The 27,296-nt window shown below is 38.3% G+C and overlaps 2 protein-coding genes across 2 annotated transcripts; one reads left to right on the forward strand and one right to left on the reverse strand.

Annotated features, from left to right (window-relative positions):
- Positions 1-10: 10 nt before the first annotated feature.
- PIGF (phosphatidylinositol glycan anchor biosynthesis class F) lies at positions 11-18,670 on the reverse strand (the record flags this gene model as incomplete). Its single annotated transcript, XM_079532463.1, has 5 exons — positions 11-567; positions 11,339-11,447; positions 15,718-15,834; positions 16,649-16,740; positions 18,443-18,670. 5 exons carry the CDS (start codon positions 18,668-18,670, stop codon positions 454-456), a joined length of 660 nt encoding a protein of 219 aa, XP_079388589.1. The 3' UTR covers positions 11-453.
- A 212-nt stretch (positions 18,671-18,882) lies between these two features.
- CRIPT (CXXC repeat containing interactor of PDZ3 domain) lies at positions 18,883-22,589 on the forward strand (the record flags this gene model as incomplete). The annotated part of the gene is made up of 4 exons (XM_079550299.1): positions 18,883-19,057; positions 19,814-19,868; positions 20,619-20,722; positions 22,525-22,589. The coding sequence occupies 4 exons, from the start codon at positions 18,883-18,885 to the stop codon at positions 22,587-22,589; spliced, it is 399 nt and encodes a 132-aa protein (XP_079406425.1).
- Between the last annotated feature and the right edge of the window lie 4,707 nt (positions 22,590-27,296).

A 27,296-nucleotide genomic window follows, 5' to 3' on the forward strand; every position in this document is an offset into this window, starting at 1 on the left:
CAATGGCCAGGCTTACTGTGAAATTCTACTGAATTTAAATACAACGCGCTAAGTACAGAAAACTTGTTTGAAAGCTAAAATAATGATTCTGCCTTCTACAACCAGTGAAATCCAGAGGAATACAATCAAAATCAATGAACTTTGTAATAAGAAGCCACCACATCTGTTACAAACATTTTATTCAGACTGGAAGGTACAATCTCTCAGGGTTACATAGTCTAGAGGAAGCAAAAACTGCACCATGTTGAAACAGCATCTGTATGATGCTATTGAGTGGAGGTGCTTGGCCTGTAATACTCTAAATGAATTTGGATAGTCGTCTGCTTTGACTACACATATACAGATATATCTAGAGGGGAAAAAAAAAAACAAAAAAACAACAACAAAAAAGAAACTTTTGCACAGTCTGTATGGAATCTGCACAAAGAAATACCTTGTCTCTCTTTGCGCCAGTTATCTGCTTTTGTATGTAAGCTGCTTGCGGTTCCAGTGTATCCACAGAGGTGCAATAATCAGACCAGCCATATAGCCAAAGGTAGCTCCGAGGGAACATGAAATGGGCCATACCTGAGGGGAGAATGCAAGGGAAAAGCAGACAATGAGAAAAATTGTTTGTGTTTTTTGTACTTTGTGAGCACAAATTCTCCGTGTAATCTAGGTACTGAAAGACAGTGGAGTCTTATTCTACTCTAAAGCTTGATGTGCTTTCCTAAAAATGCCACAAGTATAACAATCATACGTGCATCTTCATGAACACTAAATGCCGTGGTACAGTTTTGTTATTTTTTATATTAATATGTATTAAAATGTAACCAGGCTTCTGGCTGTTGCAGATCTTAGTTTGATGTTCCCAAAACTACGTGAAAAACTTACTAGCATTTATATCCCCCGAAGTGTTCAGCTAACTTAGTGTCCTGCTGAACACACCTTGAAACCTACAGATTTTATTTTTTGTGACAGTTAGACTTGAAGATCTTTGTAGGTCCCTTCCAACTGAAACTATTCTATTCTAAGTCTGCCTTTTTCCATTTTTCCTTCCAATCTTTCATGGTATTCTGAAACTTTCAGAGGTGTGTCTAAATAACCTAATAATACAATAAGGCCAGAAACTGAGATGAATAGAGGGTTGTTTTTTTTTTTAGGCTTGAAAAGTAGGCAGAGGGATGAATTCCCCTCTGGCTAGAAGAAGGAAGCAAACTTAAGTCTGGAAACTGACTGAACATCTTGCACCCAGTTCAGGAAAAATATAATAAGCCAGTATGTTGAAGACTGCAAGAGAGCTTTCATTATAGGCTCTATTTCCTAACATAAAAACAGGGAACTGACTCAATACAGCTGACTCACACAAAGCATCTAGTATTGAGGCAAAGAAGTAATGGAATCCTTCCCACCACCACCGTCAAATTGATTTTCAGGGAGGATGGGCCAAAACAAAACTGTAACCATTCTGTACTCAGATGTAGCATATTTTAATGTCAACTGCGTGTTGCATTTGATGAAGGTCCCAACTAAGTTGGTGATTGAAAATATTGTAGAATAAACTGAATTCCCACCTCTCTTCAAAATTCTCCATTGTATATTGCAGGGACAGTTTTGCACATCCTGCTGTACAGTCCTTAATCTAGTACAGACTGCACTGTCCTATTCTTTGTTTTTTAAATTAAGGGGGATATTCCCCTTCTATAGTACTTGAGACTGAGAAATGCACTAGACATTAAAGAAAATATCCACATCTCAGTGTCCAGCCTTTTTTTCTACTTCATTTTGACAGGCAATTCATGAGAATCAAATGAACTTGCTCTTAATGGTACTGGTTTCTCATTTTCCTAGATCTGATTATTTTCTTTACTCCATTATCGCAGGAAGAAATAGATTTATTCATGTCCTTCAATCATGGGAATTTTAACTAGGAATAAGAGTAACTTATTTTTGTCCTCTGCTGTTTCATCTTCACATTCCTTAGCATTTGCAGTTTTATATATTATTTGGAGGTCTTAAGGAGTGTAGCAAAGATGACTATAAACAAGGTGCCTTAGGTACTCTTTATTGACCTTGTTTCATTCTTCCATTTCCAAACATTCTATCTCTGCTATTTGGTTTCAATGCTAGAATGTTTTGGCTGTTGCCTCTCAAACCAAAGACTTGCTTGTTTCAATTCAGCTAACAGTGGCATTGTAGATCTTCTATAAAAAGCCTTGAGATGCTTTGGCACAGTAGGATATTATGTATATTTAAAACTCACATGACTTTGTGGCCTTGGCTAAACTTATGCTTCAGGTAGATCTTTTCAACTTTTAAAAGAAATGTAATCAAGTTATTTCTAACACTTTGCAGGCTATTTTAAGTGTCTAAAGGACAAAAGCAAAAAAGTCCCTGAGACCCCAGTTACTCAGAAACGTTCAATGGAAACGGCAGTCAAACTTTCTTATCCACTGGTGAAGTGAAATACCGTTCTAACAAAACTAACAACAGAAGCTTCATAACTCAGTGGTCTTCTTTTGCATCAAATTCTCTATGAGCGATCAACGATCCTTCATTAAATTTTACCTACATTAGGTGAATCTATTGTAGCCAAATTGCTTTTCAGAAGTATGAGTAGATGTCAGACTGATTTTTCATGTTCCCTTAGCCAGTATAAGGTCAATATCTCTGATGACCCATTCGCTCTGTATTTTTTGGTATCGTATGTATAGCGAGCAATTGTTGAAATGATTAAAATGATCTCTGTTGATGCTGTAGCTTCTTTTTCCTGATTGAATCACAACTTGGAGCACAGTTTCTCAATAGTTTTCCTGAATTATGTAACTTAATATTGATGATGACTCTGTTTGCCCTCCAAAACGTTCAGTTTTTGCTTTGATTTCTTAAAAAATCAGTGTTACCTCACAGGCTTTCAGGCTGTCTTACTTAACACATGAACTCTGAAATCCATCCCTCACCCATGGCAGATATCAAAGGTAAGGGGTAAAAGGGAGAAACCGTACAACACTTCATCTCACTGACTGTGAATGGGATCGAAAAAGAAACATCATCCTTCTAGTGGCATAGAAAAGAAGGGTACTATAGAAAAAAAGAGTGTTACCAGGTGCCTTATTACTGTTAAAGGCCCATGTGTCTTATGCTGGAGAAATGGCCCAAACAGTTGTGAAGGCATTTTGGCCTTCTGAAAACTCCCTAAGCACAGGAGCTACAAGCCTGGACATAAGAGAGTAGCTGTCTGGATGTCACCTCTCAAGGCGGGGCAAAACAAAAAACAAGTAATGGTACAAGCTCTGCACTTTTTATTCATGACCAATGCCATATGGTGTATTTAAAGAAATCAGAGAAATATTAATATGTGGTTCTTAAGCTCATCAGCTGCACTGAAATAACAGCCCGTTTGTATGCTTTACAGACTGTAGCAAATGTACTGCATCGCGTCCACCAAAAAAAGTGAAGTGCTTTCTTTTTCATCAGGTGCTGGCCTTGTTTTTCTGAGGTTCAGTCGCTTTCTGCTGACCCTTTTTAAGTGAAATTGACTTCTTTGATCAATCTACTTTTGCCTTGTCTTGCATATTTTCTCTTAAACTTGGTTTGGTGTTCCTGACTCAGTTCCAAGTGATAAAAATCTAAGCAGCTGATAGACACCTACCAATTGTAAGAGATTCCCTCCATCTCACTTGTACCCAACTCGTAATATATTCTTTTCACTTTCTGAAAACTGCTCAGCTCAGTTTCTCCTACTCTGTGTTCCTTTCTGCTATGAGGAAGCTGACATAACCTACTCCATCACTGACATCATGCTTAGGGTGGAGTAGGTGGGTCAGCAGCAGGAAAATAAGATATTAGGCAACATTACCTAATGGCAGTTTTTTTGAGGGAGAGGAGACGAAATTGATCTGCAGAGATTAATATGGGGAATGTAGGAGGCAGGACAGAACATTCTTCAGGGAACTGTTGTGAAATACCTTGTGTATCCCAGCAACTGGGAAGCATCAGCTACCATCCTCACAGCCCACTACAAAAACAGTCAGTTTATGTACCAAATGCATGTGGAACCAGGCCAGTTCTAACAATGCATATGTGATTGCTGAGAATCTGAACAGCGGCTTGGCAACAACAAATCCCACCTGCATGCTTAACAAGCACAGAAATTGAATTTTAAGGGATAGAGCAGAAGCCAGTAGTTAACAGAAAGCAATCCTGACTTCTGCTATTTCAATTTCCTTATAGCCTTGTTTTTTTTCAATTGTCAGTGCTGACAGGACTTAACAGGAATTTCTTTAGGCTAGCTAAATAGATACTGCAGAACTGCAAGGTTTCTAGTATATTTAACAACTTATTCTAAGAATGAGGAGTTGCCAACCTTTCAGGAAATAAATGAGCTAGTTTCCTAAGTGCTCTACAGAACACCTGTGAGCCGACTTGAGAATACTTAACATATTGCATGGGAAGAGAAGCATGTTGCAGAATCACAGCAAGATGATCCTTGCTCTGCTACACTATGCACATGGCTAGTTAAAGCAGATTTCTGGCTGCATGACAGTTTTCTTCTCTACTGTGAGTCCACAACATGCATCCCATGCAATAGGAAGCATCTCAACACTGATAATGACATAAAGGCCAGCTTCTTACAAAGCAGAGCAGTAAAACCCTGATAAAGGTTTTAAGGGTATCACAAAGTAAGCAGGTGACTGCTGGTACAGACAGAGTGGGGTAATCTACTGCATTTATTATTTAAAAAATAAACAGACTGGTCCCATCCTGCAGATAAGTGCTTTTTTCATATGCCTACACTAGGATTTTTTTTGTATTGTTATTATTTCCAAAGATCTGTTTCTGGCTGTCAATTACAAAGCTATGTAAGATTTTTATTTCACTTAAGAACTGAATAAATGAGCACAATGATTTTCCCTCTGTTTCTAACATGCCTTAAATTACAGATTGTTTAGTCTGCACTGTCTTAAAATTTTCAAAACATATTTTTAACCCATTTTGGTTGTGTGAATGTTAAGTAAAAGTGTCTTACCACATTGTACAGAATGTGTATGTTGACAAGCACGTGCTGTGGAGAGGAAAGTGTGAAGACTTTTTCAGGCTGGCATTTGTAACCAGAAGTTGGTTTTGTGGATTTGTGTTCTAAAGACCTAGCAAGCATGGCTGCCTCTGATTTCACCATTAAGGTTTACACTAAGAAAACATACCTTTAAATAAACAATGATTACCCCACTGAAGTGGAACGAGCTTCTACCTCTCTTTAAAACAAACAAAAAAAACCACCCAAAATCAAACACTTCCCCCATCCCAGTGGATATTATCACTGCTACTCTTCTGAAGCAACTTCTTTTACATCAAAATATCGGCTGTAGTTAATAGAAGCTAAAGCAAATACAAGAATGATATTCCCTCAGCTTACTTAAGAATAACAATGTAGCATGAAAGTTTATGGTTCTGGTTCAGCTTACTTAAGTAACCACCAAAAATTGTGCCCATGATTCTCCACCAACTCTTTTTCAGGTTGCAACTATCCAAAACGTATCTAGGCCAGCCTTCAGAGTCATATTGGCTAAACTACATGGCAGTTGGGCAACTCAAGTTATATCAGCACTACCTGTTATGTTACAGACATTCAGTATGAAGTAGGAACTCATTTTTCAATGTCATTTTCACATATGATACAAAAACACTGTAGACAAGATACGATTTCAAAGTCACATTTTATCATCAATAACTACAGATCAAAATTATGCTATGAGAAAAATGGGTAGACATGAAAACAGTCAGCTTAAGATGTTTTAAAAATCTGGTGTCAAAATATGCAAGAAAGCCAGGAACTTTACTCTTTGCTAAATAACGTTTGTGAGTGATGTATAGGATGTCTGGAAAACTAGTTCTACAGCATACAGAGTATACTGATCAGGTTTTCATCATTAATTACACCATCTTGTTCTGCAACTCAGTTACCTCAGACTGTGCAAAGAAAGGATGTGTCACTTTGTGCCTAGTACCACCTAAACTATCCCACTCAGTTTCAGCAGTGTTGTGCTTTGAGGTGCCACTTCTCAAATGACACACAAAGCTCGGATCCTAATCACACGTAATTGCAGCATCAACCTGAAAGAGTCAATCTGGAAAGAAAACAACTAAGCAACTGCAGCAGGAGTTATTTCCTTTTTCTTTGCTGAAACTATTCTAACTAACCCCAATCCTTACACAACCGTGCATCAGAGGCAACTAGCTATGGATGCATAACTCTTGAAAACTACTGATCATCATCTAGAATAGTCAAGTGGTCACAATTAAACCCCACAAATTATTTGTAGAATTTCTTAGGAATTTGACAGCAGGCTCAAGACACTGAAAAATACTCATTCTATCAATATGACGTTTTTTTCTCTAGGAGTTTTACCTGTCTTTTTTATGTCGTGAAAAGTATATTTCTTTTTTGATACAGAAATGTAAATGTAGGGACTTGCTTTCCTGTACAGCTGTCCCTGTATCTTCAGTTTTGTCTGAGATTGGATTAATTCTGCAGTATTCTCAGTTCTTCTATAACCAGAAAGAACCACCTGGTAGGTTACCCTGATCAACTGTTTTGCACAGTTAGAAAATAAAGTTTACTGAAAAGTAGCAGAGAGACAACAGGCATGGCCAAACTCTATGTTAAAAAGTTACTTTATGAATATCAACAGAATAATGGAGAACAATGAATCAGGATACCAAATGACTTTCAGCAATATGTTACATACTTCTAACAGAAATGCTTTACATATTTTTAATTTCCATTCTGAAACATTATTCAGACAATGGTCATTTTATTTCCAGTATAGTATTCAATTCCTGCTGAGTTTCATTTACTTAGAATAAGAGTTGTCAGTTATATGCCAATACACACATTTTACATAATTATATTTAAATGTAGGGCCACTAATCTGAATATCCCCTGTATGCAATATTTTTCACAGTATGAACGTGGAAAATAAAGTGAAGATTTTCTGAGATATCTGTATTTATCTTATTTTTCTTATGTGCCACAAGAGGTATGCATAAAGAACCAGTATGTTTTTAGTTGGTTTATGGGTAATAAAGTATGAAGCAGCATTTTTGTTTTAGCCATTAGGACGTGGATTGCAACTCCTGATGATGAAATTTAATTAATTTTTTTATGAAGTTTGCTCCACTGAAATCTTAATCTTTTTGAAGTGAAAATGAATTCCAGTGAAAGATATACCAGACATACTGAAATCTGATTTTCTAATAAGGCAAGAAATAGGTAATGGTACTATAAACTACTCCAGTTCTTCTATGTCTCCAAGGATGGAACTTCCACCACCTCACTGGGCAGCCTGTTCCAGTGCCTCACCAGCCTTAAGTTGTAAAAAAAGCAACTTCCTTATGTCCAGTCTAAATTTGCCCTCTTTTAGTTTTAAACCATTTTCCCTTGTCCTGTCACAACAGAATCTACTGAACAATCCTGTCCCCTTTCTTCACAAAGCCCTCCTTTAGATACTGAAAAGTCCCCATCAGGTCTCCCCAGAACATTCTCTTCTCCAGGCTGAACAGCCCCAGCTCTCTCAGTCTGTCCTGGTAAGGAGGGTTTCCCATCCCTTGGATCACACTCCAACAGTTTCATATCTCTCCTGTACTGAGGATGCCACATCCAGATATAGTACTCCAGGTGAGGCCTCACCAGGAGAGTTTTGACTGGGCTGTAAGTACTTTTAAGCCTATGTTAATATCTACATGATTTTTTCCACACCTTGTCAAGGACTTAATCTGTAGGTGTTCCTGTAAGCATGCCAGCTGGATTAAATTCTACACAGAACACTCCCAGCTCGGTCTTTTCTTTTTCCTCCCGTGAACCTTGTTCAGTAACTATGTTATGTACAGATATTTTTATGATCAGGAAGTCAACCTGCACTAAATATTTTCTTCATAAAGCAAGTAGATTTACAACTACATAATATTCCATCATGCCCATTCACCATTCTCTGCCTTAAGCTAAAGGTAACACTTACAGCACCTTTCCCCTTTAATTGCTACTGTGAGAGAATCTACTATGAGCTTCCATAATTACCTGCCATCAGGTAGCAAAAGGAATATTATTCCAAAAAGAGACTGTTTCTAGTACACATAATTTCTGAAGAATGACAGAAATATCTCTTGGCTCTGAATACAGCAGGACACAGTTGCTACATGCAAGTCAATACCTGTGATGTTGAATCCATACTAAGTGGGGACAGAAAGACAAAAAAGTCGTGTAAACTCTTGTATGAAATACAGTGTTTCTAGAGAAGCTGGTTCATAAATATGTATCAGCCAGCTTGGCTGAACTGGAAAGATGTGATTCCTGGGCAGCTTTTGAAAATACCTGCCTAGGATACTTACACTTTTACTGTCCTCTTTAGTTAGCAACACTTAAGAGATCATGTTCAGGAAAAACAAAACAAACAATAAAACCAAAACAATTAAAATAAATAAATAGATAATTGCAAACTTCTCAGAGTTGTGAACAGGACCTCTAAAAAGCTACCTTAAAGAAGTTCCACTCCTACCTTCAAGACTTGTTACCATTCTCATGCTTCACTGCAATACAACTATAAAATGTAAAGGCATTTAAGAATAACTTCTTACATTTTTCCCTACAAAGCAGATCCTTAAAAAACAAAACAAAACAAAACCACCTAAAATTACAGTTTTCAAAGACTGTTGAAATGGTAGCCTGCAGAACTGATAAGCAAACTTCTCTATTCATCTGACCTCTTGAATTACTCAGATGATGATTCAACTAATGATCAAGCAGTTCAGACTCAAAATGGAAATTAAGATTTCTTCCCCCACCCCATTATTTTAAATTCTACAAGGTAAAAGGTGGAGGAGCGGGGAGCATTCATGCCCCCAGAAACAACTGGTGACAAGTTATGATATTTGAAGCTTCTGCCAATTCTTTGCTGCTCTAAGGAATCAGATAATATATTTTTAGATTTACAGATTCCAGATCTTAACTTCAGTAAGTCTGTTATGTTCAGCTTGTATGACTTTGAAGACTTTTCAAACAGAAAAAGCTGACTGTTAGCAAACTTGTGTCTCTTAGAGCGGGGAGACAGTGGGAAGGACAGATCAAAAATGAAATGGACTTGAAGTTATCAGTCTTAATCAGAGCCTGTTGACTTTTATTAAGTTTTTCTTATATCACTGGTGCATAAAAGAAAGTTTTTATACATGCAGTTTAGTGTTTTCTGAGATTTTGTGCATGTATACATGCATGCAATGTATCTGCACCAGCATAAAAGAGATGAGTAGTCACACGTGTGGATGGTATTCATTTGTCTAAACTTGAGGTGTCCAGTGCCATTCTAACTATGCTCTCTCCTCTCCAGCTACTGCTCTGAAAGGTGACGTGTTTCCTCTAGGTCCTCTGCCATCAGCCCTATGTGAGTTTCTGATGCATTGGATGGCACTCAATATTATGATTAGGCTACCAAGTATCACCCAAAACTCATGCATGTGGGTTGAACTCCAGTTCTAAATTTCCAAAAGCATTGGTCAGAATGATAACTCACTGTAAGGGAACTGTTGAGTTACGGCCTGAACCACTGGAACCACTGATTGAGCAGCTGGGGAAAGGATGGTCACCCCTGGGAGCACAGGTGAAGGCAATTCAGCTGTGTTTCTGGAAGGGGTGGAGCCTGCACCCTCTTAGGCTTCATTTAAAGGCTGACTGCCACTGGGGAAGGATCTCTTCCTGGAGATCCCTTCTTGGTGGAGCTTTCTCCTGTGAACCTGCAATCTTTTCATACAGGTAAGCAATCTTCTTCCCTTACAGCACCTTCCTATCATGCTGATCTTCCCATCGTGTTGATCTGTCCAACTGCTACACTCATGCACACAATTTTTACCCGAGATCAAGTTGTGTATTAGGAAATGCAACTCTTAGAGTCTTTCTTTGGTGTAATTCACAGAAGTTAAAAGACAGAGGGCATTCAGAACTTCTTTCTGAGGAATGTCAACAGAGCAGGGAAACAGACAACATGCCATTATATGCTTACATAAATGCAAGTTTTGATAAAAACTTACATAGATTGATTCAGTGCACAAATGCCAGTGAATGAAGACACACACTATGACAAATCTTGGGTGCAAGCGTAAGAGTAAAGTAAAATGGCGTGCCAGATGCAACATGCCATTTAAACATAGTTAAGCAAGAGAAGAATTGCTTGTCTGTTTTAGGTAGTATCAGGGAAGGTCAGCCAACAATTAACTAGTTGCTGACACATACTTTACCACCAGTCTCACATAGGTATCTTGCAAAAAATAAATCCAAGCCATTTTAGAGAGGAAAACTTAATTTTGTATGCAAGGTATTACCCTATTCCTCTACTATTGTTTTTGAAATAGAAATTTTAATGTCTCATTACAATGGTGTAAAGGAAGGCTGATGGCATAAGGCTGCTAGCTACTTCAGGAGGACAAATTTCTATGGCAGCTCTAAGCCACAATGTCTCCACAGTATCAGAAAGAAAAGCATGTTGTCTGTCATATGATTTCTGAAATAAACCTTTGAAACTGTCTGCTTACAAACAGGCCTGACAGATACTGTGCAGCTGAGAGTTTTTGAGTTTGGTAACTGGAGGAAAGAAGATACCTACTGAGGATCTTTAGAGCAAATTGATACCAGTATCATCATTTTATAGCAAATGCAGTTTTTCACTGTTATATAACCATTTCTCCATGACAAACAAAATACAAAGAAAATAACACACACATCTGAATTCATCTAAAGACAAAATCTGAAGTGCCAGCACTTTTTTACTGTGCGAATACAAAGATAATCCTTGCCTCCCTTTGAAATTGGAAGTCAAGACTGTAGTACAGTTCTTTGGCCACACCATTTCCGCAAGTCAATTCAAATCTATTTTAAATGCATTCTGCTAGGTGCTTGTACAGAACTAAAACTGGCAGAGAGCATCATTTCTTCCCTGCTTATAAGAAAGAAAAGATACCAGACTGAAGGTAGACAAACCCGGAGCTATCTTTATCATTTCACATTTCTCTTGCCCCTTGTTTAGGTCATTCATATCAAAATTCTTGCAGCTCTATTTTGTGATAAAATCTGCATGCAGCACATGCTCACAAAACTACAACAAAGAATCTTAAAAAGGGAGGTTTTACATGCATTTTACATGCTTATATTGTAAGCAAAGGTGCTTCCAATGGTATTTTAAATGTTTGGCACTACCCTGTAGAAACAAATTACAAGTAAATCTAATATATCTGTTTAGTTTCAGAGCAATTTTGAGTAGCTTGTATATCTGGAAAACAATTTTTTTTTAATTATAATAAAGATGCAGACACTAACCTGCCAGGGCCGATCCCAATCAAGAGGAATAGGAAATGCTCCAAACCAACCTCCTAGTATACTGCATGTTGTAGTAATCTGTAGGCTGTTTTCCCAGATGGACATAGCTCTGTAAAAACAGTGTGTTACAGGATTTCAGCAGGAGCAAATGTTACCAGTTTAAAATGACATGAAACTAAACACTGCAAAGTAAATACAGACTGCATGTTACACCTCTTAAGCTACGTTGCATTTAAATTCAACTGCACAGGAGTCAGGAAGAATTTCTTGCATGCTGGTGAATTCTTTTTGCACAGCCCATCAAAGCATACAGTGTATGACAACGGATCTTAGTGACTTTGGTTCTCAGTTTATAGCCTCCTACCTTTTGAAGCAGTGACTTCAAAAGTTTTGTAAAATTTGGGTTTCTGTTTATTAGGTAAGTGCTTACTGTCCATCAGTAGTTTACTGAGTGATTATTTTGCTTTCCTCAAGCCATGGATTTCTGAGTTCTTTGTGCATTTCATAACACTGCAGGGCATCATACAGAGGGTTGTGACTTCAAATCCCTACTCCAAATCAGTAAGGTACAAGACCTGAACCTTAAATTTGCTTCATCTCAGATTATAAACACAAATTTAGCTTTAACTAGAAGGAAAAAGGATGGGCATTTTCACAGCTAAAAGTCTGGATGAACTGCAAACCCCAAGCTTCACAAGTGATGTTCAGATTGTATGACATGAAAGCTTGAAACCTTTAACCCTTGTTTTGAAGAGTCTGAACTACTCAGAAGTCTAAAACATGTAACTCACTGCTGCATTCAATATTGAGGGAACCATGTGTAGGAAGTGTAGAACAAACAGTTTCTACTGCTTGCATAATAGAAGTCATACTGATTGTAATATTTATAATGTAATGCTGACATTTTGGGCATAAAACAACACTATTTATTCTATGCTAACCCCATTGCTGTAACTTAGAACACCAGATTTGAGCACACAATTCTATCTTGTAATGTGAAAACAAAACAAAAAACTAGTCTGTACACCAAAAGTTGTAAATTATTTCCAGAAGCTGAGTAACTGAGCTGTGAGCCAATGTGGAGAGGAAACCATTTGCTACAGCCCTAAAGCAGTGAAAGAGGCAGCAGAATATACTAAGGACTGACTGAGGTACATTTGTATCACACAAGGCATCCTATCTGGTAAATGTAAGCACATACTGCTGTGCCATATGGGGATGCTAGATTGAGTCCAAAAGCAAAATAACAGAATGAGCAAGGCACAGTGCCCAAGTAAAGAGCAGTTCTCGGTAGTTTGGCAACAGTTTGAACTTCTAATTCATCCACACAGACAAAGCATGGACATAAACCTCTCAAACCTGGCATGACTTGTCCTCCAACAGCATACCGCAGTACCAACGCATTGATCGTTCACTGCTCTGCATGGAGTGTCAGCTATCAGGTTTTTTTAGGTGGTCATTAACACACCACACAAGTCCTTCATTAGTATGAGGAGCAACATATATGAGCTTTATATACACCTGTATGTATTCATATGAAAACTGTCTTATTTCTCTATTTTTGAACTACTGAGAAAACTATAACTGAAATATTCTACAGGCAAAACTAGCGATATTGAAGATGGCAAATGATGATTAGTGGCATAATAACATTTTAAAACTTCAGATCATTTCAAACCTTATTCATAATACAAGTTGAGAACTGTTTTAAAAAATATTTGAATTAAGAGGTTAGTTAATGTATAATAATGTATTGAGATAGATCCTGGATAGACAAGATGAACTCTGCACCACAGCAGGACTGAAATGCAAAGCAGCACACACCTTTGCTGCCCCACCTTTACAAAGGACATTTCCAAACCCGTGAGTATGCAGTATGCTGACAAATGATTAAATGGGAGAAATGAAAACTGGACAAAGCACTTCTATACTTCACTTTATTTAATTGCTCGAAAAGTCTACTTGGAAAATTTCCACACACTTGATATTTTTAAGCTATCAGAGCTACAATTGTGTTGCATGTAACTGTTTTCTGCATTCCAATGTGTCCCTGACCCACCAATATCTCCCAACCCTTATGTAACAAACCACAGATCACACAGTACCATGCAATGCCACACAGAATCTGACCCTTTCAAGCAAGCAGACTTAAAGACTGATCTTTTTTGAATTCTAACTGAAAGTGATTTTACTCAAGGTGACTGCTTTGCTAGAAGTGCTGCAATTGCAGATGGAGAAAGCTAAGTACCTCTGCAGAAAAAAATAAGCACTTGGCAAGATTACCTCCAAGATATTTATGCTGAATGACTCAACTGTACCATAGCTATTACAATGCAATAGATTACATAGCATGAGTTACTTGGATGCAATCTTATGAATAGGCCTCCAAGAAAATATTAGGTCTAACAGTGTTTTCACACTGGATGACCACCACCTTAACATAGCAGAAAGATTTTACAGCTATCTAGAACAACTGTTGGCTAATTAATATTAAAATCTATTACTTGTTTATGTTTGATTTATTAAGATAAACTTTCTTTTTATAGATGCCCTCTCCTACATTTCTGCAAAGACAAAGGCACAGCTGATCTCAATCTTACAAATACTGCAAACAACAGCAACAAACATGAATATCAATGATTACTTCAGTCTAAGTTGTACACATACTTTTTAAACAATTCCTCTTTCATTCTACACTACACTCCTACTCAGACTTTCCAGCTTGTTGTGCCACTGCAATTCAATTCTCTAAACATTTCCTTCAAGGCACACAGCCATGCTGATCTTACCTAAATGCCCTTTTTAACCAGTCCCACCTCATTCCATGTGGTTAAGCCAGGATATAACCTTTGAATAAATCATTCCTACACTCAGTTAACATCTAAGTTACTTGCAACTCATTCATGAAGTTAAATGAAAAAACACAGACTTGTTTTCAAAAGGGCACCTTACTATGACCCATAAAAAACTTGCTACAATATTTCTCCATAATCTATTTCCATTGAAAGGGTTGCATAACCAAACATCATTACTAAATGCACATCTAATCAGATAAAGTCATATGGCTCCCTACTAACAAGTATGTACAAAAACATCATAGCAAGACAGTCCTGTTTCCTATGCAATAATTATGCTGAAATAACAGGAAGAACTGGGCTAGGAAAGAGAAAGACATGCATTTAAAATCTAACCTGGCATAAAGACTGGCAGTTGTCAAACGTTTCTTACTCGATTTCACCTACTCTCTCCAGTTGCAAAACTTCCACAGACTAACAAGTGAATCAGCAATGATTTGTTTTGGCTAAATAACACTATGATTTCATTAAATTCTTGCGAGGTATCATTTTTATTACCCTATTCACTCGTTCCACTGAAAATAAAAACCAAGCATAACCAACGTGCACAAGGATTTAGATACTTCTCCGTAAGCTGAGAACTCATACAAACAAAAGCCAATATATAAATTACTGTAAACAGTTTTCAATTTCTTATTTCAGATCTTCTCTATGCAGAGTAACTAAATGTAACTCCCTTCAGTCAGCAGGAGGATAGAACTTTTTGTTTTCTTCTGAGATGAGAAGTTGCCCTTATGAGCTGTTATAAGGGAACGAACACTAACATCTTACTAAACTTCAAGTGTATGTGGAGCTTCTTTGTTTCAGAGTCCAATCTTTCAACAGTCCTGTTATTTAGCATGTGAAAAAAGGCAAAAGAGATAGAATACTTCTGGAGAACATATTACCCATGCTAATGTAATGGCTTTTACTAGGAAAAAAAAAATTACATTCATTTAAATGTGCTCTTGGAAAAAAAAAAAAGAAACCTGACACTGAGGAAAGCTTGCTTTAAATTTGAAAAAGAACAAGGGCAAAGATTACATAATTAAGATGACAGTAGATCATATATTATTTTCACAATTACATCCAAGTTAAAAATACTGTTAAAATAATACTGATTTTAGCTGCTATTCCTACTCTAACAATTGTTTTTATAGAGCTAACATTGGATCAAGCATGAGATTTTCCTGCTACAGCTCACTCACAAGTCTCCTCTTTATTATAATCATTATACTGGACTGCAGGATGCTTTCACGCCAGTAAAATGCTCATTTGAAACTTTTACCTCCTCTAAACACATACAAAGTAAGGCTTGGTCTCTGGATACCAGAAGTAAAAGGCCAGTTTTCTGAACCAGTGTCTTCAAAATAAATAATACTATTTTTGTCAGAAAAGCTCTCAAAGGCTTGTAATTACAAAAGTGACACAACAATTCAGAGAGTTTCCTTCCCCAAAGTAAAATAATAAAAATAACTCTATGATATTCACATCAATTCAGTCAATTTTTATCCTGGTTGAAAATTAGAATAGAACAGAACTTACCCATTTCTACTAAATACTCGTATCCAAGCTTGTATGTTTGGTCCCAGCAAACATAAACATTGTAAAGTAGTAAAGGTAGACAAGAGAACTGCAAACAAAAATGTCTCAGTCACTGACCTACAAAGAAGCAATATAACAAAATTATGTTATAAATACTAATTTTCTAAGAGTTTCAAGATTTAGGAAAAAAAAATTCTCAATCAACTTGTGAAAGCACACGTGCTTTCTTAAGCCTCACGTATAAGCATAAAGCTTTTTCTTATTATTCTAGAACAGTTCAAAAAGGTAGAAGAAAATCACTATCATCTGTTGCCTCAGCAAAGACTGAAATGTAGCTTATTAGCCCCTGATATCTGTATCATTTTAAATACAGGTTTATCTATACAGAACGTCAGTTTTGAATGCTTGGATATTTACTTCATTATTCAGCTCATTTTTCTAGTTTGACATTGTGGAAGCAGCCATCAAACCAAACACCACTGTTACTCTGTAACTTGTCAACTCTCTCAGAAATCAGATTGCTTTCTGGTTCTCCTATTTTCCTTATTTAATTATGCCTAAAAATTTACTTATATAAAAGGATGAAAGGTATGCAAGATGTGTATTTTATAATCAGGAGAAAAATAATTAAACAAAACTTAGCAAGCGTTTGTACCCATACAAACGTGAAACATGGAAAACAGTTGTACCCCTACACAGAACAAATATTAAAGTAAAACAAGTTGTCTTCAACTGTCTCACAGAACAGATCTTCAAACACATAAAAGTCTAAGAGCCAACTTCTATAAAGACAGCCACCCTGCTTCCTCCAGCCAAGAGCTTATTTTTTTAACTTGTAATGTACCAAATAATATGTAAGGATTTATACCAATATGTGCTAGGAGAACTCCCCCTTAAAGCGTTTAGAGAAAAATAGGGTCTTCTGACTTACTCTATGAGAGGTGCTCCATAAAGAACAATAATCGCATGAAATAGTATGCAAGACATGAAAAAGTATATACAGCATTTTAGAAATCTGGATATCTAAAAAAGAGCAATAAAATATCAGAATAAAGTTTCAAAAGTAAAGAGAATATAAATAACATACTTAGCTTATAGTATCTAATCAACAGCATCACACACTACTCTTTCTTTCGATATTCAATTTTAGCTACCTACAGCACAGTATGTATTCAAACAGGTATCCTTTAAACAATGAATTAAAAAAGACCACACTCACTGCATCCAACGTTTCTTCATCCATCTTATTATAATAAAACAATCATAAAGTAAATAACTGGAAATGACAGTATAACCAGAGATGGTTTCACATTCTGTGAAAGCTGCCTTTTAATGAAAGTTTAAAAAATTTCAAAGTAAGAAAGTACGTAGTATGAAAAAAAGACGTTCAGAATCAAAAGAGGTATTTAAAACCGTAAGTAATTAAAGCCACTCTGTTTTGCAACTTGGCATCGTATATACTAAATCCTTTTGAAAAGTGTCTGTGGCTATCTGTAGATCTACGTGTAACTGTCTAGGAAATTAAATGACAGCTTCTGGGTACTCACTATATCATACAGAAGGACGGACACTGGATAAACACATCTGGCTAGGCCTGTTCTGATCGGGTCACAAATGGAAATCCATATCTCACTTGTCCGCTTCTTTGATATTTATTATTTATACTAGGCTGGGATGAAACCTCACCTAGAACACATAAGCCTACTTCATTTTCAAATAAAAGATGGTTAAAAAACTTGTTTTCCATGATGATTTCATGTATTTTACATCCCCTCTGTCAACAGTTAACAGTTTTACATACAAAGATACCACTTTCTTGGATGACTGCTTAACTCTTTAAGAATCACTGTAAGAGCACTGTCTGACTCAGCTGGTGGGAGTGCACGACTAAGCTGACTTCAGATTGTATTCTACCACTCCTGATCCAGCTGTGTTTTACTCCAAACGTGCTCTCTTCTAACCTGTTATATTGGGATCCATGCCTTAATGGTCCTGTCACAAACTGTAACTACAAAAAAATCTTCCAGATTCTTCTGTGTGCACATTTAGTCATTCAAGGAAATGCAATCATTTTGACACCTTTCAACTTCACTTTTTGAAACTTTACCAACTTTCAGAGAATCACAGAATAGCTTAGGTTGGAAGGGGCCTCGAAGCCCACCCCGTTCCAACCCCCTGCCACAGGCAGGGCTGCTCCCCACCAGCTCAGGCTGTCTGCGGCCCCATGCAACCTGGCCTTGACACCTCCAGGGATGGGGCATCACAGCTTCTCTGGGCAGCTGTCACTGCCTCATCAACTTTAAGTAGTAACGAGCTGCTCCCTCTTTTCCATCTCAAATCCTACATGTGAGAAACTACGCAAGACTAAAGCATCTCTTAGCAATACTGAAGGTCAGGCCTAGAATGTGAAGTGGCTTTTGTGCCCATTCTGGTGCTCCCCGAATCCTGCCAGCAGGAAAACTGCTGGTGGCCAGCGTTGTCTCCTGGCTACAAACCACAGCCCGTGGGCAACAAGTGGCAGGGATGGCTCATCCCAGCGGGCTGCTGGCAGGTCCAGACAGAATTAAACTGTGCAACAGCTTCAGCACGTGCTCACTCATGGAAAACAAGAATTCACCATCAAAAGTTGTAAATTCTTTCCCACCCCATCATTTCGGTGGCAGACTTTGCATCCTCTCCACATCACTCGGTAGGAATTTAAGAAAAAAAAACCACCAAATCTTACCTTGTTAGACAGCGAGCTTCTCTTAGAAGACGGATTTGGCTTTAGGATTAAACACAAGGTTACGTTAAGGACGCTAACACAAACAGAACAAACACACAGCCACGTGAGGTGCGTGCCCAAAACCGAGAACCCGTCCAGAAACAAAGCAGGCACGAGTGCCGTCAGGACGATGGAGACGGCGCAGAGCAGGTTGGCGGCCAGCAGCCTCCTCAGCTCTGCCTCCCTCATCGCGCCGCGCCGCCGCCCACCTGCAGCGGGGCGAGCGGCGCCAGCAAGGCGCTCAGAGCGCTCAGGGGGCCAAAAGGGCTTTTTTTCGTGGCAGAATAACGACCCCCGAGCTCTCACAACCCGGCCCTTACACGGGACGCCGGCCGCCCGGCAACGGGGTGGCGTCAGCTCCGGGGCGGACCCGGAAGAGGCGGTTGTTATGTTGAGCCGCCATGGTGTGCGAGAAGTGTGAGTGTGGTGGGCTCGGAGGGGTTCCCGGCGTCGGGCGGGGGCTGAGGGCGGCGGGCAGCGCAGTTCTAATCGTCGCTATTCTTTCCGCAGGTGAGAGGAAGCTGGGCACGGTGATCACTCCTGATACGTGGAAGGATGGGGCGAGAAACACCACAGGTAGCGTCGGCCGCGCGGTGTTCACCGCGGGTCTAACCGAGGTGCGCGGGCTGTCGCAGCCCCGGCCTCCGCGGTAGTTACTGGGTTGGCTCTTCGCTGCTCTAGTTTCCTTTGAGCGCAGTGAAGGTTTGTTTGTTTGCCTTGAGCTTTCTGGAGTTGAACTTGTCCATCTCACTGCAGCCTTCCAGTATTTAAAAGGGAATCATAAACGGGGGGGGGGGGGGGGGGAGGAGGGGGAGGAGGAATCAACTTTTTACTTGAGTAGATGGCGATAGGACAAGGGGGAATGGTTTTAAGCTCAAGGAGGGAAGATTTAGATTGGATGTCAGGGGGAAGTTCTTCACAGAACTTACTACTACTTACAGTAGTAAGGTGCTGGAACAGGCTGCCCAGAGAGGCTGTGAATGCCCCTTCCCAACACCAGGTTGGATGGGGCCCTGGGCAGCCTGGTTTAGTACCAGATCTGGAGGTTGGTGGCCCAGCCTGAGGCAGGGAGTTGGAACTTGACGGTCCTTGGGGCCCCTTCCAACCTAAGCCATTCTATGATTCTGTGTTTCTGTGACGATCTTTTCCCTCGTATTGAAGAATGATACACAGTGCCTACCCATTCTTTGTGCTGTGTGCTTCTCGTCACTCTGAGCACACGTGCACACGTATGGCAGCTGGAAGTTGAGCTCTTTCCAGTGTTCTTCAAACTGTAGAAATGTATTTATTATTTAATGTATGTATTGCCTTGTGCTTGTATTCTTTTTATAGAAAGCGGTGGCCGAAAGCTGAATGAAAACAAGGCATTGACCTCAAAGAAAGCAAGGTTAGTATTTGACCCTGATTTCACCTTTTTTAAAAAAAGAGGCAATTTTCTGTAACTGAGATCTCACTTCTCACAAAGCAGGGTAACTCCTCAAAACTTGTCCAAAATACACCTTAATCTTTTTTTTTTGGAGAGAGTTACAACATGTTATTCCTTGATGAAAGTGTGTCTGTATGTATTTCATGGAGGCTTTCTGTGGAATTACAGAGCCTAGGTAGCTGTATTGCTGCAGGCATCCCTAAAATTGGTAGGAATTGGTGTTTGTGTTAGGAGAGGAGCTGAAAAGGCCATCTGTCCCTGTTTGCAGGAGAGTTAGAGTATGTGACATCTAAAAGTCCCTTACAACTCAAATGATTCTGTGATCTTCCATGCTAATATTGCCTGTTCAATCTCTTGAGCATCTCTTTTATGTCTAAAGCATGTTCTGTTATCCTATGCCAGGAGCAAGCCACTGCTGGAATGTATTTTGAGTTCAAAATAGGCTTGTATCTTAATAAAAATATATGGTTTTAGTTCAGCTTTTATTAATTTTATCTCTGTAATGCAAGAAATCTCTCATAATGGAGAAAGCGGGACTTTTTCTATAGGAATTCTGTAGACTGTTAGAGTAGACCTCTTTATGTCCCTTTTCTTGGTTACAGTTTTTGCTGGAGTTTCTGTCTGTGTCCTCTCACATAACGCTTTTAGTATGAGGTGAAGGAAGTACTTTATTTTAGTGTGCATAAATAAAGTACTTCTCCTTTTTTCCAGGTTTGATCCTTATGGAAAGAACAAATTTGCAATATGTCGAATTTGTAAGAGTTCTGTCCATCAGCCTGGGTCTCACTACTGTCAAGGATGTGCCTATAAAAAAGGTGAGTTTCACTGAGTACCATATTACCCCACTTTGGTTTGAAATTAGAGACAAGTAGAACTCTTGAGTTTGTTCTGTATTGCAAAGAGAATGCTGTGATGAGTTCAGTCTTCAACTACTAATATGGAGGTGTAGAAAAGATGGAGTCAGAGAGTCATGACTCTCTGATTCTATCACAGTGCACAGTGATGGAGAAGAGTGTAGAAGTCCTAAATGCCATATAAATAAATCAATTTTCACTATGAGGGTGGTCAAACATTGTAATAACAGTGACTCAGAACTCTTATGAAATCTCTACTGGAGAATATAAAACTTTATCAGTCTTGTGAGTTTGAGAGGGTAAGCAGAAGGGCTCAAACTTGTAATCCATTTGGGGGGGGGGAAATAGAGCAACATGAACTCAGTTACCTTATTAATATTGAAGAATTCACTTAGCACGCAGACATGGGGTGGACAAATTGTTAGATGTAGAGTCAAAGCTAACTAGTAATGAGTTTTGTTTATGGAATAATGTTAGTTGTTCTACAACTGCGCACTGTGTCACTGAGTGGTTTAGCAGTCTGCTAAAGGAGGGCTGCCTTTTCTAGTTGTTATATGCTCACCAGATGGCTGTCTGAATTCCATATGATAGAACCTTGTTATTTCTTAAATTTATTGTCATTTTGGGTGGGCATCAGGATTTTATCTTTGTCTGCTTGTGCATCCTTCCAGGTAGAAACCTCAAAAATATCAGAAGTTAAACTTGAAATACATTAGATTCTGATTCTGAACATCAAAGATGCTCAGATTGCAGCATATTTCTAGAAGCAGCTGCAGTCTTGATGCTTCAACTGTTGCATGTCTCTGAAATCTAGATACCATTTAAAAAGCTTGTTGCTCCTCACTTTAGATGTGGAGTGAACGCTGTATGGGATGGATTTTGAACTCTGAAGTAAATAACAAAGCATGTTCCCCGCTGTTCTCTTTTCTAGTGGACTCTTAGATGTGTGTCCAATCAAATGAAGCCTATATGTAAAGTCATGATTTGTAGAGATGCAACAGAAATAGCTGTCAGTTAATTTTTTAATTTTTTTATTTTTTTTTTGGTCTGCTGATCTCTCAAAGCAAGATGCGTCCTACTGGACAGAATATTTGGCACCTTTCTGTTTTAGAAAAAGGGGGAAACATTGAGGAAACACTCCCTTCTGTCCCTGCCGAACTTGTGTACTTTTTGCTGCTCCAGTTTTCTGACCACTCTTTGTGTTTAGGTCAAAGTCCTCTGGGTCGTTAGTTGTCTCTACTTCAACTCTCAGCTATTCTTGGTGTCCATTATAATTCTCTCTTGCACTCTGTAATTAGCTTAATTCTTTGAAAGTGTATTCTTATCAGCTTTCTCAATTGTCAGTTAATCTTTCATTTAGCAACCAGTTTCTTGGTGCCTGTATTTCCTTAGCCTAGCTACTTTCTGTCCATCTCAGGCTACAGGAATTATAAAGTTTGGTAACATGCTATTTTTACCCATGGGATCCTTTCCTAGCTGTCCTTCAGTAGTTCAGCAAATTAGAGGCTTGAGGTGCTGCTGTGAATCATAATGCTCCCAGAGTTTATTTTTTAAGCAGAAGTATTACATGTGTACTGCAAATATTAATTAGTGTTAAAAATCGTATTACTACTTCTGAACGTGCTGTATCTGGTGAGAAGGTGCATGGGTAGATTGTCAATTTGAAATCTTCAACAGTTTCTTGAAAATTATCCTTACAAAAACATACTAACTAGAAAAGATAATGGCTGTTTAATAATTTACACACCTTTGTGTGTTTGTAGGCATCTGCTCAATGTGTGGCAAGAAGGTGTTGGATACGAAGAACTACAAGCAAACTTCTGTCTGATTACATTGATCAGTTTTTCATGAACTTCTGACTTCTGCATCTTTGTACATCTACCTTTGTCCAATATTGTTGATGAATATTACTTCCTGGAAGATAATACACTTACTTGGGATGAGTTTAGGGAAGAAGACAGGCTGGTTGTTTCTGTAGAAATGAACACGGTATTTGATTTTTGTTGCTCTGGCACTAACATTAATATTTAAGGGGTAATGGCTTGCAGCAGCTGATGCAGCTCATAGTGATAGGTTGAAACTATGCTACTATCATATCAGATCCTTGAGGTTAGCACTTACTGGTCTGTTGTCCTGTCTTGAATCTTCTGCTTGTGTGGTGGTAATACTTAATGGATGCATAAAATATGAGCTTATATCACATCTTTAAAATACCATCATTAATTAGTTCTGTGCTTACAGGTATTTATATTTTTGCTCATCCCTAACTATTATGTCCTGCACTTTGAAGTGCTGCTTTTCGGAGCTTAATTCCATTGTTCTGATCCAACAGTAGTGTCTGTTGAATTGAAAGCTGTTAAACTACTGAAATGCAGTGTATTGCTGCAAAAGTAAGAACTGGCAGAGTGAGATTGATTAGCTATTCCCTTGTCAAATCCTAAGCAGATTTTGCATACAGCATCTGGTGGCCCAAGGCAATAAAATAATGAGCATCGCCTTCTCATGCCAGGTCTCAGTCTCCTTATTTCCTAAGTTGGTGTGGTTTCTAAACGCTTGTTTTGAAACTGGCTCTTGAATTCTGTGATGTATAATTGTTTATATAAATGTCAGATTGAAAGATCAAAACAGACTGCCTTCCCTTTAGCACTGTTTGGAGATAAGACTGAGGCAAGCACCTGTGAACATGTGAGGCTGCATTTCTTTTATCCTTTTGTGAATTCTGTGTAAGAAAGTAATTTCTCCTACAAAGAATAATAACTTGAATTCATGATAGGATTTTAACTAGACCTTTTTGTTTATTCCTCTTGCCATCTATTCTTAGCAAATTCTTACAGTTTTGCAACTTATTTTCAACCATAAGGGGGGGAAATATCAATAGGAATTTCCCTGTGAATAGATTTTCTAGTTTAAATTTCCTTTTGTTCTCTTATCTACTACAACTGCATGTGTACTAGAGATTAAGCAGTCACTGTTCTTTCTCTGTGTTAATGTGAAAAACTGAACAGAAAGTGCATGGAATAGCTCCTGTACAGTAACACCAATTCTGATGTACATCACTGTGGCACATTCCTTGTACAGATGAAAAAATGTCTATAATGGACCTCATGCTTTGCAGCAAGTGCTTCTCAGTACAATTGTAAAAACATTTCAACCATTTGACAAACAAATTATGAGGTGAAAACCAAGTAATTAACATTACATATGGATCGTTGTCCTATGTAACAACAATTCTGTAATGCACAGATCTTGGCAACCATCAAGAGGCTCAGATGAGATCATGGTTAGTGCTGAGTGTATGTTCTACAGAATATTTCCTGTCATGCTGGAAACAATAATTTGTGGTGAGGTGACCGAATTTGGTTACTGCCTGCTGGATTTACGTAAGGCAGTTGTGCTGAAGGGTCTCACTTGAAAATACTTGTTTACTGCCTCTTTTTTGTTCTCTACAGCTGTATTTTCTGTGCAATTGGTATGACTTACTGCACTGGCAGTACTGCATTAAAGGTATGAAGACTATTACAAGTGAAGGTTGTAAATCAAGTAATTCTAATCATGTGAAGGGATTAACTGGGGGGATGTAACTGGACATCTAGGCAAGTCACTTCTTGTGGTAGGTGTGGTATTTTAAAACAATTGCAAAAACTCCCACATTTAGAGAAGGAAATCTAAAAATCACAGGTAAAATGGTTTGGGGATTTTTAAGGTACTCTGTAAGTCACAGGTAGGAGTTCCTGTGGTTTTTTTAGAAGATAAGTGTGTGTGTGTATACATATTACTTTTTTTTCTTCTCCCTTCATTGAGTTAGACAATTTTCATCAACTTAGCCTTCACCTTCAGCTTTTTGATCAGACTTATTAGAGATGATTTCAAGTGAAGGATCCTCTGACATTCTGCAAACTCTTCATTCTTTGTGTATTTGTTCTATAAGATTAGTTTTCCCATTCTGTATATAAGTTTTTCTTGCCTTCCTAATGTTTTCCAGCATCTTTATTTCAAAAATATGACTGTAATTCTTGAATGCATTGTATCAGTTCAGGGTTATTTCACGCTGTAAATACTGGTATTCAGTAAATGCGTACTTCATTTTGCAACATGTAAATAATATGACTCTGTGTTGACAATTGGTTTATGAATGGAGCTTTTATGCCCTATTGCTGTGTATCTCAGGTGGAAAAAGGAGAGAGTTGTTTGTTGGTTTGATTATTTGTTTTTTACTTTTTAAAGTGGTTACAGATGGTGCCTGTTCAGTTGGTGGTTTGCACATGCTTGGGGTCTTTCAGTCTTCTTTACTCTCATGAGAAGTTCAGTGAGGCCTGTGTAAGATGTTCTCATGTAAGCAGTCAGCTTTCAGAAATGCCTTTTTCCTTCAGAAATCATTGCTTTGGAGACCTACTACTATAAGTTTGTGTATCAGGCATTGTTCTGCCTCTCTGCATTATGGTATAAATTTGTATACCACTCCAGTATAATTGATTTGTCATATAAAAGCATTTTTTTTATTATATTAGAAATGTCTCATTAGCAGTGATGCCTTTCTTGCAACATTATGCCTTGAAAAGCGAAGGAAAATCTGTTATGGAAAGTTGCCACTTTTGTTTAATGTCTTGAGAAGAACAAATCAATGTTCCCAGCTGATCAGACTGTCCTCTAGTTCACAAGTTATGTAAGAGATTTGTGCTGCCAAATTGAGTTGGATTAGAATTTTCCTCAGTAGGGCTGAATTTCTACTGTCCTTGCTCTTTCAGCATGTTTGTTGGCTAGAGCTATTACTTACTGAGTACAAACAACATTTTGATGCAGATTTCTGAGAGAAATGAAGGGAATAGCTGTAAGAATGCTTCTGTGCGTGCAGCAGCCAAACAGATACAAATTGAGCAGAAACCACTGACGAGGTTTTTTTTTCGCCCTTGCATTCGTCCCATCCTTCCCATTTGTTCCTCTGATTGATTTGCCCAATTCTTACTGCTGCCTCGGCTAGAGAAAACACCACCCAGGTTAGTCATTTGGAAATACGGTTCCAAGGCATAAAGACTATTTTCATTTTTACCTGGTGCTGTACTGGCTGGGCATTGCTCTATCCAGAGTACTTTAGGGCTTCTTTTGTATTGTCACAAGAGTAAATTGTAGTTGTAAACACAAGAGTTACGTGCAAAAAAATAATAAACAATAGCTTGAATTTAGAAGCTGCATGAAGTAACACAATGAACTGCATTACTATATTTTGCTAACAGAGCTGTACATTTCCCAGCCATGGAAACAACAGACCACAGTCTGAGAAATTCATTATTCACTGAAAGACAGCAAGCCAAGAGAAGGAGAAAACTCTACATCAGAGGACATTAAACTGTCTGTAGATGACAAGAAAGCCAGTGTAAGATTTCTTAGGGTCAGGAAGTAAAAAAGGCTTTCATGATGGACATGAAATGTACAGTGAGAACTTCTGTACCTCTAATTGTTCAGACAGTGCTACTGAAACTAAGCAGTGATAATGCTTCTGAATGTCTTTCAGTACAGCTTTTTAGTGCCTCTAAGGTATGCAAGCAGCATTTGGTTAATTGAAAGAGATTTGTTAATTGTTTACATGAAGAAATTTTGTTTCCAGTGCCTTTGTGCCCACTGATTGCTCAATAGATGTTACTAAACTATCTTTTCAGTGAGCAGTTGTTCAGCATGGGATTGTGGTTGTGTCTCTTGCTTCCTCTGTCTTACCAGGTCACTGATTTAGGTTGCAAGGTGCAAAACTGTATACTGATAACAGGAAAACTGACCTGGAATATCATTAGAGAATGAACACCGTTGCCACACTGCAGCTGAGGTTTGCCACTAAACAAAACTATTTTTGCCATCCCCAATGGTAGAACTGGATGGACAATCTGATTAGGCATGAGGGCAGCCCTTGCAAATAAGAGCCAAATGTTTATGTTAGTGAGGATTATAAATGTGCCTCATTGTGAAAAGCAGTTGGCTTTAAAGTAATTTTGTTCCTCCCAGACTTCTGCTTTTATAGAAGTTATCATCTGAACTTCATCAGAACCTGATTTTTTCATTAACTTTTATGGATGGAAGCTGCAGTTCATTTAACAAAATTTGCATGAGGCATACACATGTTCATCATCTCTGTCTAACATCAGCAGAAGACTTGAATTCTCTGTGGATAAGGAGGGCTCATTTCACCCACGTCAGGGCAACAAGAGCGGATGTAGTGGAGGGGCCTTGACGAATTTGTTTGAAATCCTGTAAAAAAAGCTGAAGGGAAAAGCTGAGGGCAGTCTTCTCCGTGTGGATATTGCTGATGAAGATTATTTTCTGACATGGTTCATTGAGACATTTCTGAAATTGAGTAAATAGCAAGTTGAGCTTTCAGGTATCGTGGAAGTGACAGTCAATCTACCCAATTAAGCAGGCATTTCCAGACTAGATTTCAAATAGTAGAAAAGCTCAAGAAACTGCTTCTTCCTTCCTTAGCCTTTCTCTTTGCACTGAAAGACGCAGACTGAACTTGGCAATGTTAGCAATTCATTAAGGCTGTTTTTCA

This window comes from Tetrao urogallus (genome assembly GCF_951394365.1).
Source record: "Tetrao urogallus genome assembly, chromosome: 2".
Taxonomy (NCBI): Eukaryota; Metazoa; Chordata; class Aves; order Galliformes; family Phasianidae; genus Tetrao; species Tetrao urogallus.